This window comes from Sceloporus occidentalis, unplaced genomic scaffold (assembly GCF_023333645.1).
Source record: "Sceloporus occidentalis isolate IW3139 unplaced genomic scaffold, rSceOcc1.0.p SCAF_17, whole genome shotgun sequence".
Classification (NCBI taxonomy): Eukaryota; Metazoa; Chordata; class Lepidosauria; order Squamata; family Phrynosomatidae; genus Sceloporus; species Sceloporus occidentalis.
This window is the reverse complement of record NW_028316997.1, coordinates 15,982,680-16,002,334: the sequence shown is the minus strand read 5'-3', so window position 1 is coordinate 16,002,334 and position 19,655 is coordinate 15,982,680. Positions and strand designations below refer to the sequence as shown.

The following is a 19,655-nucleotide window of genomic DNA, read 5'->3' as shown; positions in this document are numbered from 1 at the left end:
ATTAGACTGCAGGAATAAAGATACAAAGGCAATTTTCCAGATTTTAAGGCTAGGCTGCACAGATTCAGATGCATTTATCAGTGGGATATTTACAAATTATAAAATACAAAATATTTATATAATATATATTATATAAAAAGGCCGCCTTCTAAGAATCATTTCTATGCCAAAGGACTGTAAGATGGTGTGCACCCATTGCACTGAAGTCTCAAAGTCTCTAGAAACAGAGCAGGGCACTTCCTTGAAGAGTGGGATTGTTAGTTTACTTTCTTGTTCACTGCTGTATAACAGAAATAGAAAGGGAAAAAAAAAATCAAAAAAAAAAAAATCTATGTAAGCACAGAGGCCAACCAAATGTATTCTGTTTCAAGAGACTTCAGACAATGCGATGAAGAGCTCCTCAATATATTACCTTCAGATGGACTCAATGAGGCTTTGTTCAAGAGGCCTGGAAGGAGATGTAGCTTGAAAAGAGATGATGCATCTCCATTATACCCAGAATTTCTCACAAACCTGTGTACTTTTATATCCCACGCACACAAAAAAAAGTTTATATAAACACACAGGTATATTCTCTCCTCTTGGCACCCACAAGGAATAGCATCTCATTTGAAAGCATTTTATAAACCTACAACAGCAAAGCTTTAACTCAGGGGAGCAATGCGTTATAAAGGAACATACCCGAATGCTACTCGGATAAATATACATTTAAAAAAATGCTTTGACGCCAACATATTTTAACAAAAGAAAATTCCTCGTTCTACTGAAAACAGGAAACATACTTGGGTACACTTCCTGTACATGTTATGTAGAGTGCCAACTTGAATTATTGATAAGAGCCTGCCTTCAATAGAATACCTGTATATACTAACTGAACAGTATTTCCGGGGCGTCACTAGGTGGTGGAATAAAATTTTGGTCATTCATTCGTCTTCTGGTTCATCTGGCATTCTTCCTGCAGCGTAAAAGCTGGCTTGTCATTATAAAACAAAAACATAGCGCCTAATATTTATAATCCTCAAGAGTATAACCTTGTGACCAGGTCCCTCGTTGCCTCTTGTACCGGTGTGTAATTTAACAACTGCCAACTGAGGTTTTGTGGGGGGTTTTTTGTTTGTTTGTTTTTTTACACCTAATAATTTGATACTGTCTTAAGAAACATCCTTTTGGTCATCCTTTGCATGGTTTAATGGACTTTAACCAATGAAGACAGTGCCACTGTGCAATGCATTATTAAACAGCTTACAGTCTGAAAAGTAGTACATCACACAAGAGGGATAATTAAAATCAGTGTGGTGTGAGCTTCGTTGCAACATCAAAATGTCTACATATACATTTTGTATCAGACGATATACATTCTGCTCAGCCACACAATCTGTATGGAAGCTAGAAATTGCCTATGGTGTTGGTGAGGGGTTAATAAGGCAGCAAACTTAGGTAGTCAGGGGCAGACAACGTTGTCCTTTCAAACATTACAGCTTCTTCTAAGCCATGGCCACCTGGTTCCTGTGGTTTGTTGAGCCCTGGCTTAGAAGAAGCAGCAATCTTTAAAGGAACAATGTTGTCTGCCCTTGACTACCTTAGTTTGCTGTCTTATTAACCCCTCAAACATCGTAGACATAATTTTTCACTTCCATATAGATGTGTAGATGGATGGGTTTTGCAGGACAAGGGCTGCCATTGTGAATCCGGCACCCTACGCTTTCCTGTGGGGGTGCAGTGAATCAGGTAATGCACACTTCTCACGCACACGTGCCAGATTCATGATGGCAGAAAATAGGCAGCGACGTGGCAGGTCTCCACCAGGTGGTGGGGGTGGTCAACATGTATATGTATAGGACTGGACAATGAGCAGGTGTGTATACAATAGTGTCAGAGTCAGTGTGTGTGTAAATATACTACTATACTGTAGTGCCAGGTTCAGCGTGTATGCATGTATGGTGTTCGAGTGAGTCTTCTTATATATGTATTTCGTTAGCCAGTGTGTGTGTATGTTGTTTGATAGTGTGTGTATGGTGTTGTGTATGTTACAGTATGGCATTAGCTTGAGTGTGTATGTCAGCATATAGTGGGTGTATTAGTGTATGGTGTTAGTGTGTGAATAATGGTTAAACATACAAGCTTGCATCTTTATGGTATAAAATACCCCTTGTCATAAAGGGGTTAATTGTGGTCCTGTACAAAGTGCTACAGCAGTGATGAAAGGCGTGTTTTATGTTGTATTGCCACAATAAACATGCTTTAACTGCAGAACAGGGGGTAAAATGAATTGTTGCCAGAGTTGGCTCCTAAATTCAAACCAAATTTGTCGACCCCTGTTCTAATCAAACTGAACAAAACATTTAATATGTCCATCTCCTGCGTTATGCAAGGAAAAACCACGTCCAATTGTGAATGACTCCATAAGCATGTTAAATAAATGATTACTGTACTTAATTGTGAAGGATAATATAACAAACCGATGACACTGTATGCTTCTACTGGGTAAATTACTGCTGAAATTAAATTACTGGCTCACTCAGTTTTTTTATGTGGCCTGTACGGGTGTACCCCTCAAAACTATAGTGAGTGATTAATGTATAGCACATACATGTAAATTATTATTGAAGAATGGCGATTGCTTGATATTCCTTACAATGTTCTATAGTCACCTATAAGAAAAAAAGCCATCTTAGCGCTTGACTGTTATGGCAAGTGTTCACATCAAAACATTAATTGCAGTAGACAATATATATTTCTCACATTACTCTTTGGAATTAACACACTCAAGCCAGTTACAAAAAAATGAGAATTGGTCTCCACTTTATTCTCCACACTTTTTTTTGTTCAGGATACATCATAAGGCTAGCTGCATTGAGACCAACTAGCATGGATCCTTGCGACATGACCAGGCGGGTTTAAACCCAGGCAGTTTAATGAAAATGGTTGAAATGACAACTTGTATTCAAGCAAGAACACCGAAAACCGCCATTCTGTTTACAAGCGATAAGAGCGGAGGGGCCTCTCCAGTGCAGTGACTTCAAAGGCTAATTGTAGCCCTGATTTCAACGACAGCTAGATATCAAAGAGTCAGCTAGAAATGTAAGAGAAACAAAACAGTGGCCACATGCTTTAAAATGCAAAAAACAAATTTTTCAGAGACAGCGGAATAACCAAAAACGTTTGCGGTCCGCACATTGTTTAACAGCGTATCCGATATCCAGCACTGTAACTCCAAGTGAAATCCTACACTGGTTATTTTACACGTCTGATCATGAAGGGAAAAAACAAGTGCGTAAAAACCAAATAAAGGATTGTTCCCAATAAGTCATGCCTGCCTGCACCTGTTCTACTAGTTATGGACAAAAGTGAGCATAATATGAAGGCCAATTGAACCACAGAGAACGAACTACCAGCTCTTCAAGATATGCCAGCTCTTTATAACGTATCTGCGGCATCAACCCCTTTATAGCTTATAAACACAAACACGCATCTTCTTTAATATGCACACTGAATAAGAAGCGAGTAAACTAACTCCAAGAGGATTTACCTGGCTAGTGCCTTTGAAATCTAGTAATGGTGTCTACAAAAGGTGTGCCAACGTAAAGTAAGACTGCTGTATTGAACCATTTGGTAGGCCAATAAATCTTGAACCTCACAGAACTTCGTGTAAGAACCTAGTAAGCACACGGGAGCATTATACATAAACACATGGCATCTAGCTTACTCTGGCACGTATATACTCAGAGCCTGTGGAGCTCCATTTAAACAGATCACCCAGAAAAGTTCACTTAAAGGTTGCAGCAGACACTTTTAAATCTTGACAAACATAGAAACTTGTTTCCAATGAAAGCTGATTTCTGAAGATGCATGCCAAATGTCACGCAATAGAGAGACCCCAGACAGGCTTACAAAATCCAATAACAGCGTTCAGCATTTGATTGGGCCGATGAAGAAAATGCTTTAAGAGAACATCAACTTCCTAACCACAATTACATTAAAATCAGGAAACAAGGGAGCAAAATTGCATAGGATAAATAAATGGGATACACAGCATCCTAGTGCATAGTCTCAAAAAACAAAACAAAAAAACAATTGGCTTCATTCTGCAGTGTCGTGAAGGACAAAGCGAGCTAAAAATCCTGTAATACACAGGCTGTTAGTAGAATGCTACTAAATACAGTCGTGAATCCTTGAGATAGATTATAAATGGTCACAGTGTGGCACAATACAATAGCGTGAGTGTGTGGATACCACATTCATAGCGAACCTAAAGAGAAAAGACCTATGCATCCAAACATGGCCCCTACAATGCTCAATAGGAAGTTGGGCAGAGATCTAGCTACCAAGTAACTTTAAAGCAGAAGAGAACGCGACCTTATAGTTATTTTACATACATTGGTAGGGGCTCCCAGCTGCATCCCATACACCACTCGAGAGGATTTAAGAATAAGGTGAACGCGTGACTGTAAAACTTCACATTATACACTTATATAAATTGGATATGGGGGTTACCAGCTGTCAGCGATGTGGAAAATCAAGAAATGTAGACTCTAGAATATTGTAAAGAAAGAAAGACAAAAAAAATCTAGAAATTTCCATTTTAACACAACATTGAGAGGTATTTACTTTTCAGTTTATTTATAATCTGAAAATAATGAAAATAAAATGTAGGCGCGTATTCAGGGTTACTGACACTCCTCTTGACTATTTGGTTAGATTATAAGTAACAAAAACACGCAGATATTATATATAATTTTCAAGAGCAATGTCATGGATATCTTCAGATTTACATTTTGCAGGAGCGAGAAATAGAGAGGAAAAAAAAAAGGTTGCTCAGTCTAGCGGAACTTATAGAAATGTAGTAGCCTCTAGATCCTGGTATCCCAAGTGTTAGGGAACTGATTTTTGTCTCAAAAGCAGCTGTAAATCATTCAAGAGCCATTACATTCCACATTAAATCATTTAATAATATATTACAAACACATTGTGAAACGTCTTGGGCTTCATGGACATATCTAAACTAAACATCCTTTGGTGTGGGCCAATTATATAAAAAAAAAAATTAAAATTAAAAAAAAAAAAAAAAAGCAGCGAATCAGAAAAGAGATTGCCAAAAATCATACTGGGAAATATATTGACATTTGCAAAAAATATATATGTAGAAATATGAAGAGAAATGGCAATTTGTGGACCATTTACTTTTAAAAAGTCATGACAGCTACAAAATAATGGATGTATGCTCTGCTCTTTCAAAATGAAAAGAAAGGTACTTTATTGTCCTTGCCCTAAGTATACGTTGAGTGTGAATACATCACTATGCACCATTATAAAAACACCTTTCTTACCAACACTCCCTGTTTCGTAAATACAGCACTGACACATCAGGCTGCAAACACTTACTCAACACAAAAGACATCTCTTCAATAATTTACTCATTCGCAATTGTTTTTATGATAAAACCCAGAATGTCCATATGCGTTTCTGGGGAAAATGGAAATACATATGCAGATATTCTACTCATTGCTCATCACTGTACATAAACCATAATACTGCCTGATGAGCACAACTCATTTAAGGATGGTTTTAATGACCCCAAATGACATTGTTATCAATATTATTTCACCTTGCAGAGCAACAACACAGCTATACATGCAAACAATCCTAACCTTCACTGTTAATTCTATTTTTCCATCCGTACAGGATCACTCACTCATCTTTCCCTATTGCCCTGTAGGATCCCTTGTGCGGGTATCAGAGGTGACACGATCACAAATAGATTAAGAACATCACAGGGGCCCTCATTACTCTAAGGGGCCCCTAAGAGCATATGGGAAGGATAAGACAGAATCATATTAGAGGGAATCACTATTCTTTTTTTTATTTCACACCCTAATATTTCATCCTGTATTGTTCATCCTATATTTCAATGTATGTATTGTGTGTCCCCCCCGCCCCAGAACAATAAATACATACTAAATGCGAAAAAAGGAAAGGAGCGATATAATCCACGCGTGGGTTTGGATACCTCAGCATCTTAGTGTATTGAATTCATCCAGAGAAAATAAATCTAATCGTTAGAAAATTCAGTTACTAAGCACATGGAGATCTCGTTGTGTCTCTACACATGTGATAAAGTTCAATTTCCGAGCCGTCAACCCTTCCTGACGACGGCTCTGCTTGTTAACAGATAGAGATAGGCAGTAATGGTGCCGGTCTAGGTACCGTCCAGGTGACAGTTACTCACTTTTTGCGAGCCTTCTCCTTCTTTCCCTTTGGCCTCCTCTTCCGGGCCTGGATGGCCAGCACTGGGAGTAGAGAAAGAGAGACAGCCATAGGAGAAGCGTTAATTATATTGCTAAACCTGAGCGAGACGAGTAAACAACCGTATAAGCGAGCGGTCGGTCTAGTGAAGCCTTTCTCTTCACCTACCCTTGCCGGAGCTCATCTCCACTTTGCTCCTTGTGGTATTGCCGGTGCCGGCCGGGACTGTTTGCACGCAGGCGCAGCCGTCAGCTTCCATAGGCCAAGTGAGCTCGCGCCGCACAGCGCGCTGATTTCTACACACTGCGTCACTCGCTCCCACCTCCTTTGACTCCTCTCCTAGGCAACCGCAGACCGCGGAGCATAGAGATGCTGTGGAACGGAGAGGGCGCTCTAGCCGAGCGTCTCGCTGGTGGCTTGGAGGACTTGACATCGGATTGTGAGTTGCAGTCGCTATCCCACGTGTTGTGCATTCAGATGCCTAGGATCCTTAGACGGCTCTGGCGTCTGCATTCCACGATACTCGCCAGTCGCCCGGCCTGATACCGAGTAGCCTGCTGACTGCTTCAGTACATTTCAGGTACAGCACTGCAGTGGGCTACTGTTCATATGTTGCTCAGAGCGGCCTGCAACGAATATATATATATATATATATATATATATATATATATATATATATATGGCACACAGTTTGTTAATTCCTACCCCTGCTATCCCCAGGGGTAAGCCTAGTTTAGGGTAGATGGGCTCCCCTTTTTTCTCTGTGTTGCTGTAGTTTTTGTTTTTTAATGGTTCCTTTTAAGTTAAATTGTTTTTTGCTCTTGGCTCTACCCCTTTCTCACTGATGGCAAAGTAGACGAGTCATTAGAAAGATGTGTCCCAACAGGGTCCAGTCCCAAACCCTGCTTTTAATGGAGAATGTGTTGGGGGCCTGCTTAGCAGACATGGTGGCACAGCCTTCTAGGAAGTTGACGGTGACGTAAATGAACAGTGTTTGTTAGTCAGACGTTATTGTAGAGGTTGTCCATAATATACAGGGTTACCCTGCTTATCCATATATACTGTACGCCAACGTAATGCTTCTACATAGCCCCTTACCAAAGTGTTGCTCTTGTCGCTGAATTGTCAGCTGCCTGTTCAGCACTAAGAACCGGATTACAGCTGACTTGGTTATGCATTCATATTTTCTAAGTGACTTTACACACTGTTGGCCAGGTTAAACGTTTTCCACTGCCAACATGGATCTGTGTAAGAAATGAAAACACATCGTCATTAATAGCGATCGTGTGAAAATATATCCTTGCTTGTTATAGCGATCATTTTTTTCTCCCCTATTGATATCCTATATCATTATCCTTTATCAGGTTTCTCAGAATACTTTCCAAGTGCCTTAAGAACAATGGAATCCATTGAAATGACCACTATGTCTCTAAAGCGTGCCATATCTAGCGAAGACCTTGTTGGTGATGATGGCATTAAAAGACAGAAGCTGTCAGAGAATTCCCCTCTGGAAGAGCCTTTGAAGAATGTCCAGGAACCAGACCAGATGTTGGACATTCAGTATAAAAAGGCCATAGATACAGATGTTGCAGATGAAGTGCCTGTGGCAATAGTTGAGGACGAAGACAATCAAGAAGACATCCTGGAGTTAGAGTCTGAAGATGGTGAACCGGAAAGTTTTGCTGACATGATGAAACATGGCCTATCTGAAATAGATGTGGGCATCACTAAGTTTGTGAGCACTCATGAAGGCTTCTCTGGAATTTTGAAGGAGAGGTAAATTGGCTGATGATGTAGTGATGACAGTTTCTGTTCTTGGAGTCACCGTCAGTTTTAATGGGCTATTCATAAGAGCAGATGTATCAAATTGTTACATATAACCATAGTCAAAGTTTCCATGGTCATAAACAGCTTGAGATCTAACAAAAGTGTTCTCGATCAGCATAGAGGTTTGAGCATTAGCTGTCTGGATGCAGACCCCACCAACAAATGGATATTAAGGTACTGAAAGCTTATTTCTTTTTACTTAAAAGAAATAAGTGAGCACTTTCTGCACATGCTCGTGGGGCATCACATTATCCACTGTAGAACATTTGTAGAAGCCAGTGGTGGAACTGGCTGGTGGTCAAAGTGTCAATTCTATAATGCATATGTCGTGCATGTTATGAAATTACTGGTACAGAATGTATTTCAGAACTCTGTTTTTTTTCCCTAATATGTCTTTGTATTTTAAAATTTCATTTCTATAGATACTCAGATTTTGTAGTCCATGAAATAGGAAAAGATGGAAAGATAAGTTATTTGACTGATTTATCGGTTCCAGCAGACAATGAGGTAAGTCTGTCATTTATCTGTTTAATTATTAGTTTGTATTTTCACGGTAACCTTATGATTCAAAGTTGACTTTTTTCCCACAGGACCCTTCGGAAGAAATTTATTCTGTCCTCTCTGCTGATGATAAGAAACGCTTGGAAGAACTTCAGCTGTTAAAAAACAAAGAAACGAATGTGGAGATTGAGGTAATTGTTTATTTGGCTTTATAGAAAGATCAATGATCACTGGAGTATCCGCTGCATTTGTGGTTTTAGGAGAAGGGGTAATTATGTGTCAAACGTCTTGATCCATGGCTTGCTATGTCATACAAAATGTTCGGAAAGTGTAATGCTAAACACTCAGATAGTAGATAGGAGGAACCATCTTTCAGCTGAAGTGGGAAATGTTAATGCTGTGTGGGAATTTAAACACACGTTAGATGGGTATAACACCATCCTGAATAAAAGGAAAATCAAAGGACAAAATATGGGATTTACTATTGAAACAAAATGAGCAGGTTAGATGAAATGTTATACTTTTGTGTGGATAGTCATCCCTCAGATTGCTTCATCTAAAGGCCGTGCCTCAGTATGGATCAGTGGACAGGTTTAGGTGGTTGTATTATTAGATGGGGCATATTACAGTGTGTGGCTCATTTTATCCCTAGGTCATTGACGATACCAAAGAAAAGAGAACAATCATCCACCAGGCTGTTAAGGGTCTGTTTCCTGGCCTGGAGACAAAAACTGAGGATCGGGAAGGAAAAAAATATATAATTGCATACCACGCTGCTGGGAAAAAAGCACTTTCAAGTAAGTCATTTACTGTCCTGAGATCAAGCCCAGAAATACTATAGTGGTAGTAATGCAGGTATGTGAAACTCCAAGGCATGCAATATAGAATGCACCTTATTCGGTAATGGCGTGGGGATTTTGACATGCAAGGTATAGCATTCCCTATGAAGCCTTTCTTAGTATAGACCCTTCTTCCTGGCATTGCCATCTGTCGATTTAATAAGAGATGGGATGGGATTATCTGTTTGGATGTGAGGTTTCATAGATAGGAATCATGGTTTTAACTCTCCTTGCATTATATTCACACTCAGACCCTTGTTTATTATACAATTAAAAGTGTGTATAACGTGAACTAGATAAAAAAAATAAATACATTCTCACACCCCTTAGAAGCCTGTATTGTAACATTCTTGCATCTGGCAACAGAGATGCTTGCAGGCCCAGCTACAGCCAGCATGGTCGTAAGAATGAATAGCTTTCTGCATGCCTTGAGCATGTCATATTTTGCATGCATGCTAGTAATGCATTTTTCCCTATTGCCATTATTATGTCACACAAGAAATGAATATCATCTCTTTCCAGTGCTAAGATATCTAGTTTAAATGCTTTTTTATGCGCTCCATGTGCTTCTTGATTCTTATTATGATCATTCTGAAGCTTACGTGTTACTCACAATAACATTATTTTTTATAATAGATAGGATTACTGTAAATGAGTTATTTCTGGTTTATCCTTTCAATCAATTTCTGGATTCTGGTCAGCCCATGTGACATGCTGCGAAACATACACAGATCATTTTTTATGTTTACTTTGGTGTACCTTTGTGGGGCTCTGAATTGGCAACAGAAAATAGAAACATTTCTATATAAAATGAAACAAGAGATTCATTGTAGTCTTGCTAGGTGGCACAAATGGGTTTTTCTCTACGATAAATGTAGTTTGTTTAGATGATAGCATTTTACAGTTTTTGGGTTTTTTTGTGTGTTTTTAAGGGGCGTTGTGGAAGTTAGACTACTATTTAACTATTGAATAACCCCACCCCCGACTGCTCTCATCAGAATATTTTGAAATGGCATACTAATGTGCCATTGGAAATACCCAGTTTGCTTCATTGCTGGTTGTTATATGGGATCTCAAATATTTATCATTGTGTATGTTACACATTTATTGTACTGGACAATATGATCCGCTTCTTAAATGTTTTGGGTTGCTTGTGAACCCCTCTTTAACCCCTTCAGACCCAGGGGTTTTTGGTACCTCAAGTCCCAGAGCAATTTTGCCATTTTTGTGCCATGTCGGTTCAGCGATTATTCTCCTTCCCTGTGACTAGTGTAACCATGTAAACTATATATTGTTTTTTCAAGGAGAGATAGAGCTTTCTTTTGATACCATAGTTGGATGATTAGCTGAACATTTAGAATGAGAAATTTAGTAAAAACTAGCGAAAATTAGAAAAAACACCTAATTTTTTTTTTTAATTTTCCCTCTGAATCCTCGCAAAATTAGGTAAAGTGATGGAAAATCCCCTCCAAGTTTATTAATTCAGGTGTCTTGATTTCAGAAATACCTAATTTTTATAGATTTTCCATACTTCCCCAGCACCAGGGAACATACTATAAGGTGTACAATTTTTGTAGAATTTTTATACCAGGGGGGAGTCCCCTGCCACTGCAAGAAGGGCCGGATTTACCGGTATGTAAATAGGGGATTGAAGGGGTTAATGCTCAGGCCAGCGCAACAATACAAAAATAGATGCTCCATCTCCATTCTTATAACTAGTATTTGTCTCCAGATAGAAAAGGTTGTTAAGAGCATATCACTTTTTAAATGAATGGAATAGTAAGATGAGAGCTGAGCAAAAAACTGGAAATGTGTTTTCTCGTCATTTAGTGCAGAATCCTTCTATTTTTGCCGTTTTCTATGGGAACAAAGACTCCTGAAAATTGTGGCAAAACAGCAGGCAGTTTCAGCAGTCATGACTCATGGTACACTTCACATATTTCCTAAAGCCCTGCATATTGCAGCATAAATGTCATGATGCAACAGGAATGCCATTTTTTGGTCATTGGGGAACTTTTCACCAATTTCTAACCAATAAATCAAAACTTATGGACATGAAGAGACGTACATTGTACTTCCTGTATCATCCTTCAATAATAATTTGGAATCTATTTTATATAATTTGCAATACCCCTTTTCTGTTTAAATGGTTTTGTTATTATAAATTAGACATTTTATTAATATCAAACCCAACCTTATCAAAAGGCCATTTTTACAGAATTAAATATTACACATTGTTTTTTTATTAAATGGGAGCTTTGTCCAGTTTACTTTGGACAAAGCTCCCATTTAACTGTGTGGATCAATATGAAAACATAGTAGCTTTCACCAAAATGGAACATTCAACGTTGCAAGTTAGTGGAGTATCTCCCATTGTGTTACGATTTTTATTGCATATATGGCATGAGGGGTCACAGTAGGATTTTAGGTCCTGGGTATGCCTGTGTTGCACAGACCTCTCTTATTTCATAAAAGCTTTTAACATTATATCCTTTATGCTAATCAGAATTTAAGGTTAGCGGTAGCTGGCACCTATGAAAAATTTCATTTGCTCACTGTCTCCTGCTGCTCCTAAGACCATCGTGACTTGCCATGCATTTTGCTGGATGCCATAAAACCCCAACGAATGAAGCAATCATACAACCATAGTTATACTATTGCATGTTCACCTCCAACACCTAGAATACAAAGAAAACCTGTACAATTCATACATTACTTTCTTGTGCCTTTTATGCTATACGCTTGGACAGAGGTCAGAACACCAGCAGGTAAGCGAAGTTGGCATTCCTTACTGCTAAAAAAAAAAAAAGGAACCGCCAACCATGCCTTTTATAGCTGGCCATGCCCAAAACTGTAAGGTCTTAAGTTTTTATAAAAGACTTGTTTTATAGCAGGGGTGTCCAACCTGAGGCCCTCCAGCTGCTGCAGGACTACATCTCCCATAATGCTCTTTCAGCTAAGGGCTGGCTGAGGAGTATGGGAGATGTAGTCCTGCAGCGGCTGGAGGGCCGCTGGTTGGACACCCCTGTTTTATAGTAAAGTGAAACTGTTTGGCACCTTTGATTTGACTATATGGTGCTAAACCACTGTGGTTTCAGTTTTCTTCTGGAAAAATATATTGTTTTCCCATTATTTTCTGTTTGTATCTACCATGCTCACAATTTTTTTTACTTAATTTTCCAAAAAGTTACGCTGGGAAAAATAATGTAACACTGCAACTTTTTGGTCCCCTTTTTATGTTCTTTTTAAGATCCACGAAAACACTCCTGGCCCAAATCCAGAGGGAGCTTCTGCCATTTTGTACTCTACAAGGAAAACAAAGACACAATGGAGGCCATTAATGTTCTCTCTAAGTATTTAAGGTTTGTGTCGTTCTTAAAGCTGCAATGCACACCCAGTTACAACAATATGAGGGAGCTGGCACTGTAACCTATTCACATACAATACAGAGCAAACATGCTAATTATAGCACTTTTTGGAGATTGTCCGACTTCGCATTTATTAGAGAGAAAAAAATAAAACCTCCTACAGTCCTGATATTGGGCAGTTTTATGTAACTCCTGAAAGCAACGTATGTTCAAATAGGTGTCCCATACAAAATGTCAAGTATGGCGGGGGTTTAAAGAAAATTACCCTAAACGACTAAATTGGCTTTCTATTGATCTAAACAAATGAATAAGGAGTATATGTATAGTTGGAAATGAAGTTAAAAAAAGTTTTATTTTACCTCTAACGGTTTCCTTCTTTTATAAAACAGAGTTAAACCTAATATATTTTCCTACATGGGGACCAAAGATAAAAGAGCCATTACCGTCCAAGAAATTGCTGTTCTCAGGTAAGTAAAGATTGTTTGGTTTAATGTTTTTTTAAATATGTAAATTATTATTATTTACTATTATGACTCAACACAGCAAAAATGACAACATGCGCTGAATAACTTGTGCCACAATGACCAGAAAATAACTATTTATGGATGAACAGAAAGAAAAATTATTTTTTTGGAATTCATATTTTTGTTCAATCTAGGATTACTGCCCAGAGGCTGGCTCATCTGAACAAGTGTTTGATGAATTTCAAATTGGGAAATTTCTCTTACCAGAAAGCCCCCCTGAAATTAGGTGAACTCCAAGGAAATCATTTTACAGTCGTGTTAAGGTAAGATGTAATATTATATATGAGTTTTATAGGCTGTTATCCTTGCGACTTAATGCATCATCGCACAGTTTGTAGTGTAATTATGCATTATATTCATTCTCTGTCATCTAAGAATTTTATATTTAGAAGTATATAGAACTTAGTCTGAGGCATGGTGGAAAAAGTAGGTGTTTTTTAATGAATTATTGTTCCCTGTTGTTGTTTTGAGAAGCTGTGTTATAGAGCCGAGATTTTAAAACAATTTCAATTTATTACATTATAATATAATTGCGTGTGTTTATATAGTGTGTATATATATATATATATATATATATATATATATATATATATATATATATATATATATAGTTTGTGGATTACACATTCATGCATGTCATTAAAAATGGTACATTTTCAAAAGCTTTCTCTCTCTTTACACCTCCTCACTCTCCTCCATCTCCTACTGCTAACATATTCCACCCACCTCTCCCTGTGAGCCAAGTGCTACCACATTGCTTACAACACTGAATACCCTGACCACGTTTCCTAAACTTCTGCCAACTGTATATGATAAGAGTAGGAAGATGTTTATTATATATATATATATATATATATATATATATATATATATATATATATATATATATATATATATATATATATATATATATATATATATATATATATATCTGTCACAGATCCGACAAACATTGCACCATTTTACCACGACCTCTGTTGCAGTACTCAGCGACACAAATGGCTTATCTGTATACATATTTATAACATGTCATTGTGAGATCTTAATGCAGGGTGCGGACCAATCATAATGCAGCGATCCACTGGAAATTGTGACGGTTCCCACGTCGACATGCCTCTCCCGTTCTATATTTATATGACTGTAGTAACATATATGTGTATTACTTGTAGTATTCGGCCTCATGTGTTGACCCTATGAAGGGAATGTTAACCTTTAAGAAGCAATGCTTAGTAATAAAAAAGCATTCTATTTATGTTTAAGGATCTGTATAAAAATAACCATTAGAATGTCATCAGCAATGTTTAGGCAATGTACAAGCAACCCTCTCGGCACCCCCACCCCCACCCGCATTCTGTTGAAGCAATTTCTTTTCCTGATGCTTGTATAAAATAAATGACTTACACATAGAAATCAAATCACCACCACCCTATTCAGAAGTAATTGATATGTGTGATCAATGGGACAGCAGAATTCAGAAATCAAGCAATATCATTAGACCGAAGTGCACTCTTATCTTTCCCAGGTTGTTCTTTAGTCAGTATTGCATCCACATAACTGTAATGGCTTTTATGTTTTGTGTCTTTTTTGTTGTTTTTTTTTTTCTTCTTTTGTTAAAAAAAAATCTCAGAAACAAATAGATATTTTCAGAAAGGAACATAAACAATGGGAAGGTATCTCAAACCTGGATTATAGTCTAGGTAATTGTTCATAGGTTTGCTTTTGCAAGAGTTTTCATTTTAGGGCTTTCTTTATTTTAGCATTATGTTTATTTTGTCAGAAATATCACTGGGACTGATGAACAAGTGAAGCAAGCCATGACTTCCCTCAGGGATATTGGATTTATAAATTATTACGGGATGCAGAGATTTGGAACCACAGCTGTTCCTACGTACCAAGTGGGAAGGTGAGATGTCGCATCATTTTTTTCTTAAAAGCAGCACGAGGATGATAAGCAATACTGACACTCTACCATGTTCAATTTTAGAGCTATTCTTCAGAACAACTGGAATGAAATGATAGATCTAATATTGAAACCAAGACCAGGAGGTATGAGCAGCTTACATTTTTTTCCCTTTTGTACCCCTACAAATATAGCAGTGTTCTGTAGTTAAGTATTGCAGCAATTGAATTGATCCAGATCATAAACAAATGCTTGTGGACACCAGTTTTACCAGTGGAAAGACACATTATCCACTGTATGATATCTCATTTGGAAGGACAGCCATTCATTTTCATTTTTTGTTGTTGAGATCTTTGCACTTGGCAACACAGCAATGCTGATAAAATGTGTGCTGTGGTGGATTGAAAAAGAAACAGGTCTACAAGGGCAAGTGAAGCCAAATGGCCACCCGGCTCCTGCTGATTTTGTTCATACTGATGATTTAAATATTTCTGCTATTTCCTTTTTCTGAGCATGTCCAGATGTTTCCAGGCCACACGAATAAACTTTTTTTTTTCTGCAGCTGAAAAGAGCTATTTGGTTCAATGCAGAGAAGAGTGGGCAAAAACAAAGGATCCAGACGCAGCTCTCAAAAAACTACCTGTTAAAAGATGTGTTGAAGGACAGCTGTTACGAGGGCTTTCAATGTATGGCCTGAAAAATATTGTATCAGCGTTTGGCATAGTAAGTGCAATGTTACTGCGGAAACTCTTTCTTTTGCGATCAAGGTGTTGCAAAAACAAAATACTCATCCTGTATTCAAGGACGTCCTCTTATCTTTTCAACAGGCCAATAATTCAGATTCTCTTTGGTCAATCCATTGGCATAGATCTAGCAGTTAGGTCATTACCTTACTAGCCAGAAAATGGAGAACATTATTAACGACTACTATAGGTAGTTATAGAGTGTATTTTTTGTACCTTTATTATTTCAAATTCTTGATGTTGGCTGCTTGCAGGTAGTCCCAGGTAAGAGAGACACATAATCCACATATGAAGTGCAGACTAAAAGGAGTTTATTAAATCCATAAACAGGACAAAATTAGGAGGCGAGGCAAGATAGTACAAAATACCCTATGCGTTTCAAAATGCCAAACAGCTCTTAATCATAGGAAACCTTAGATTGCAATCACGGGTTACCTATGATTAAAAGCTGTTTAGCAGCTTAATACGCATGAGGCATTTTGTATTTTCTTGCCTCTGCCTCTCCCTCTGTTGTCCTGTTTATAGATTAAATAAACTGTTAGGTCTGTTTTTTAAATGAGGATTGTCTGTCTTTCTTACCTCGGACTACCTGCAAGCAGCCAACATCCAGAATTTGATATCATTATTTGCGTGGAGGAGTAGTCAGACCCAGGGTAAGGAACCTGGATCATAATTGAATTAATTGTTTTATGCATACCGTCTGAAATAAGATATATGCATGTTGCCTCTTTGGTTTAAGAAAGTCATCTTCGTTTTAGATCCCAAGGAACAACCGCTTAATGTACATCCACAGTTACCAGAGTTATGTGTGGAATAATATGGTGAGCAAGAGAATTGATGAGTATGGACTCAAAGTAGTTCCGGGCGATCTTGTATTGAAAGGAGGTAATGTACTTTATTCAGCTTTTTTTTTTTCCACTCCACAGGCTTATCTTTCTAATAATATTAGAAATGCATCATCCCCCTAAGTGTGTGTGTGTCTAAAATACACACAAGTTAATTATCCAGCCTTGGAAATACCTTTTGGGATTCTATTATTTCTTCGTGTCGTTCTATAAGATAATACAAATATAACATTCTCCTTGAGTACGCTTGTTTTCATATGATAGAATTTGGAAACTGTTTGGCTTATTTGAATTTGTTCCATGTAAATGTTTCCATTTTTTTAGCCACCGCTATACCAGTTGAAGAAGGCGATATTGACAGCTATTCCATTAATGATGTTGTGATGCCACTGCCAGGTTTCGATGTTATCTACCCAAAGCACAAGCGTGAGTTTTATCTTCAATGCGCTAAACTTTAAATCATGCTTTTGCTACAGTTCCAAACTCACCTCCTTTTGTCTCTCCTCTTTATTATGTGGTGCAAGTAAAACCACGTTTGCTTACACTCGCATTCTGGCCTGAAGCATATGGCTTATGCTTAAAGGGCCAGTCATCCGCATTATTGTCCCTGTGTCAATGCAAAACCATTTATCTTGAAATCATGGCATGCGCTGTGTCCACAATGTAATAGCAGCTGCTTGTAAAGTAAATGAACACTATTTATATATATATATAAATTATGTTGGGTTTTTTTAATTGTGGAGAAGCAGACAATAGAATTTCTTTCATTGTCAGTAAATTTATATAAGCTTCCTGTAGCTGCCACACTAGTAGGAAACATGCTTATTTTCTTTCTGGCTTTTTAGTTGCTGCTGCATACGAGGAAATGCTTGCGGCTGACAATCTGGATATCAAAAATATGAGACACAGAATAAAGGATTATTCCTTAGCAGGGGCCTACAGAAAAATAGTCATCCGGCCACAAGACGTTAGTTGGTATGTAATCTTTTATTATGTTTTTTTTATTATGTTTCGTATTACAGCACACGTGATTCCAAGGAAATATATAATTCTGATCTGTTTCATATTAAGCAAAATAATCTTAGAAAGGTCTCAAACTGGAACAATGGCAAATTCAAGGCACCTCAGACTGCATAGATCACCTTTCTTGCTCTGCTTGATCTATCTATGTAGGCAGATTTGATTTGGTTGGTCCCTGGAAGCTCCAATAAAGAAGAATGCATATGAAAGTTTCCTTTTGAAAAAAAAATAATCCCTTACCTAAAAAAGAAGCTGCAGTCCTGCATTTGTCCTCTGTCCTCTGTGGTCCAACAATTATTGCCACTGATTGAAGCAGCCAACAAATGGCAGGAAAGTGCTCCCTGCGCACGATCAATGGATGAAACTTGAAGCAGTCTTGTAGAATGAAACTTTTTGTTGCTTATTAATGAGTCTTTGGTGTTTTTTTGTTTTGGGCAACTGTTTTCACATGATAAATCAAAAGGAAGAAGTAATAGGGATTGCAAGAGGGATATTTTTGTATTTGATTACTTGTCAATAAATCTTCAAAGACTTAAGGAGTTTAATGTTCTACCATGTCTGTTGCTTTGCTCCGTACAGGGAGGTGGTTGCATATGATGATCCTAAAATCTCTCTAGTCAAAACAGATCTGGATACTCTGGATGGAAACCCACCACCATCTTTCAACAAAGGTAAGGGATATGACGACTTAGATGTTAGTCTGTCTTCAAGAAAAAAATAATGCACAGCCTCGCACAATGGAGCTGTTGGATTTTAGGCCCAGGCAATAACATGTCTTATTTCTGTGAAAGACAAGCCTTGTCCATGTTTGCAGATTACTTGTGCACTATTTTAATATTTTCCCAGGGTTTCACAATATTTCTAAAACTATAACTTTTTATTTTATTAGTACTTTTTTTTTTTTCAATTTTTAGTATATAAACACAGCACAAGACAATTGTGTTTTCCAGGATTGACAAGATATAATTTTTTTTTTTTAAATGCCCTTTGATTTTTTAAGGTAATGATATTATGTAGGACCTTAAAACATGCCTACATTTCCGTGTTGTTCATTTGCAGAAGGGAAGTACAGGGCAGTGAAGATGGAATTCTCCTTACCTCCCTCTACATATGCCACGATGGCCATCAGAGAAGTACTTAAAATGGACACCAGTATCAAGAACCAGACCCAGTTGAACACTGTGTGGCTACGCTGATGTTGTTCTTTAACCTCTGCCATGGTTTTTAACATTGATTTTTTTGTGTATCCAACCATTTTTTTATTTTGAAGCAAAAACACTTCAACATTTTGTTTTGCAAAGATACATGGCATAACTGTATGGTATTGAATAGATTTTACACAACTGGTATACATTTGCAGAGATTAAAAAACCAAACCAAAATCTCTTTGCTTCTAATAAGTGCTCCTGCACTTTTTAGGTGCTGTAAAGTTGGCTTTCAAAAATAGTAAATGTTTTGGGTAATATCTTAATTTAAACTCTAGCACTAAATGAGTTTGACACGGAATATCACATAGCCTGACAGAGGTGGTTGCTAATAGGTAGAGAGTCTTATCAGTAGTGTATTCTAGGACTAGGGTTGGGGGTCCTGATTGTGTGATTAGGCTCCCCAGTGGGCCTTAGCTCAATTGGTAGGTTTGAATCTGGCCCATTTAAATTTTGGAGCCTAGAGAGACCTCTGTAATATCCCTCACAATGTGCAGCCTTCTGAGTTTATGCAGCTCCAAAAAGGTGGATCAAGGGAAGCTTAGCTTCCTGCTCCGGGCCAGACCTAGACCATTACCCCAGTAAATACACCACTTGCCATTATAAAGCATGGAGCTATAGAGGGGTCATTAACCCCCTT

At 37.9% G+C, this 19,655-nt stretch overlaps 1 protein-coding gene across 1 annotated transcript; it reads left to right on the top strand.

Annotated features, from left to right (window-relative positions):
- Positions 1-6,612: 6,612 nt before the first annotated feature.
- Positions 6,613-19,006, top strand: LOC149302898 (pseudouridylate synthase 7 homolog). Its single transcript, XM_089482097.1, has 17 exons — positions 6,613-6,682; positions 7,608-8,019; positions 8,493-8,577; positions 8,661-8,762; positions 9,224-9,368; positions 12,161-12,178; positions 12,661-12,772; positions 13,168-13,245; positions 13,437-13,565; positions 15,080-15,205; positions 15,287-15,348; positions 15,765-15,925; positions 16,704-16,830; positions 17,115-17,216; positions 17,636-17,765; positions 18,390-18,481; positions 18,870-19,006. The coding sequence occupies exons 1-17, from the start codon at positions 6,613-6,615 to the stop codon at positions 19,004-19,006; spliced, it is 2,088 nt and encodes a 695-aa protein (XP_089338223.1).
- Positions 19,007-19,655: the final 649 nt, after the last annotated feature.

Coding starts and splice junctions, on each gene's coding strand:
- LOC149302898 (XM_089482097.1), top strand. CDS start 6,613: ATGCTGTGGAACGGAGAGGGCGCTCTAGCCGAGCGTCTCGCTGGTGGC. Junction 8,020..8,492: donor TCTGGAATTTTGAAGGAGAG/GTAAATTGGCTG, acceptor TCATTTCTATAG/ATACTCAGATTTTGTAGTCC. Junction 15,926..16,703: donor TTGTATCAGCGTTTGGCATA/GTAAGTGCAATG, acceptor TCTTCGTTTTAG/ATCCCAAGGAACAACCGCTT.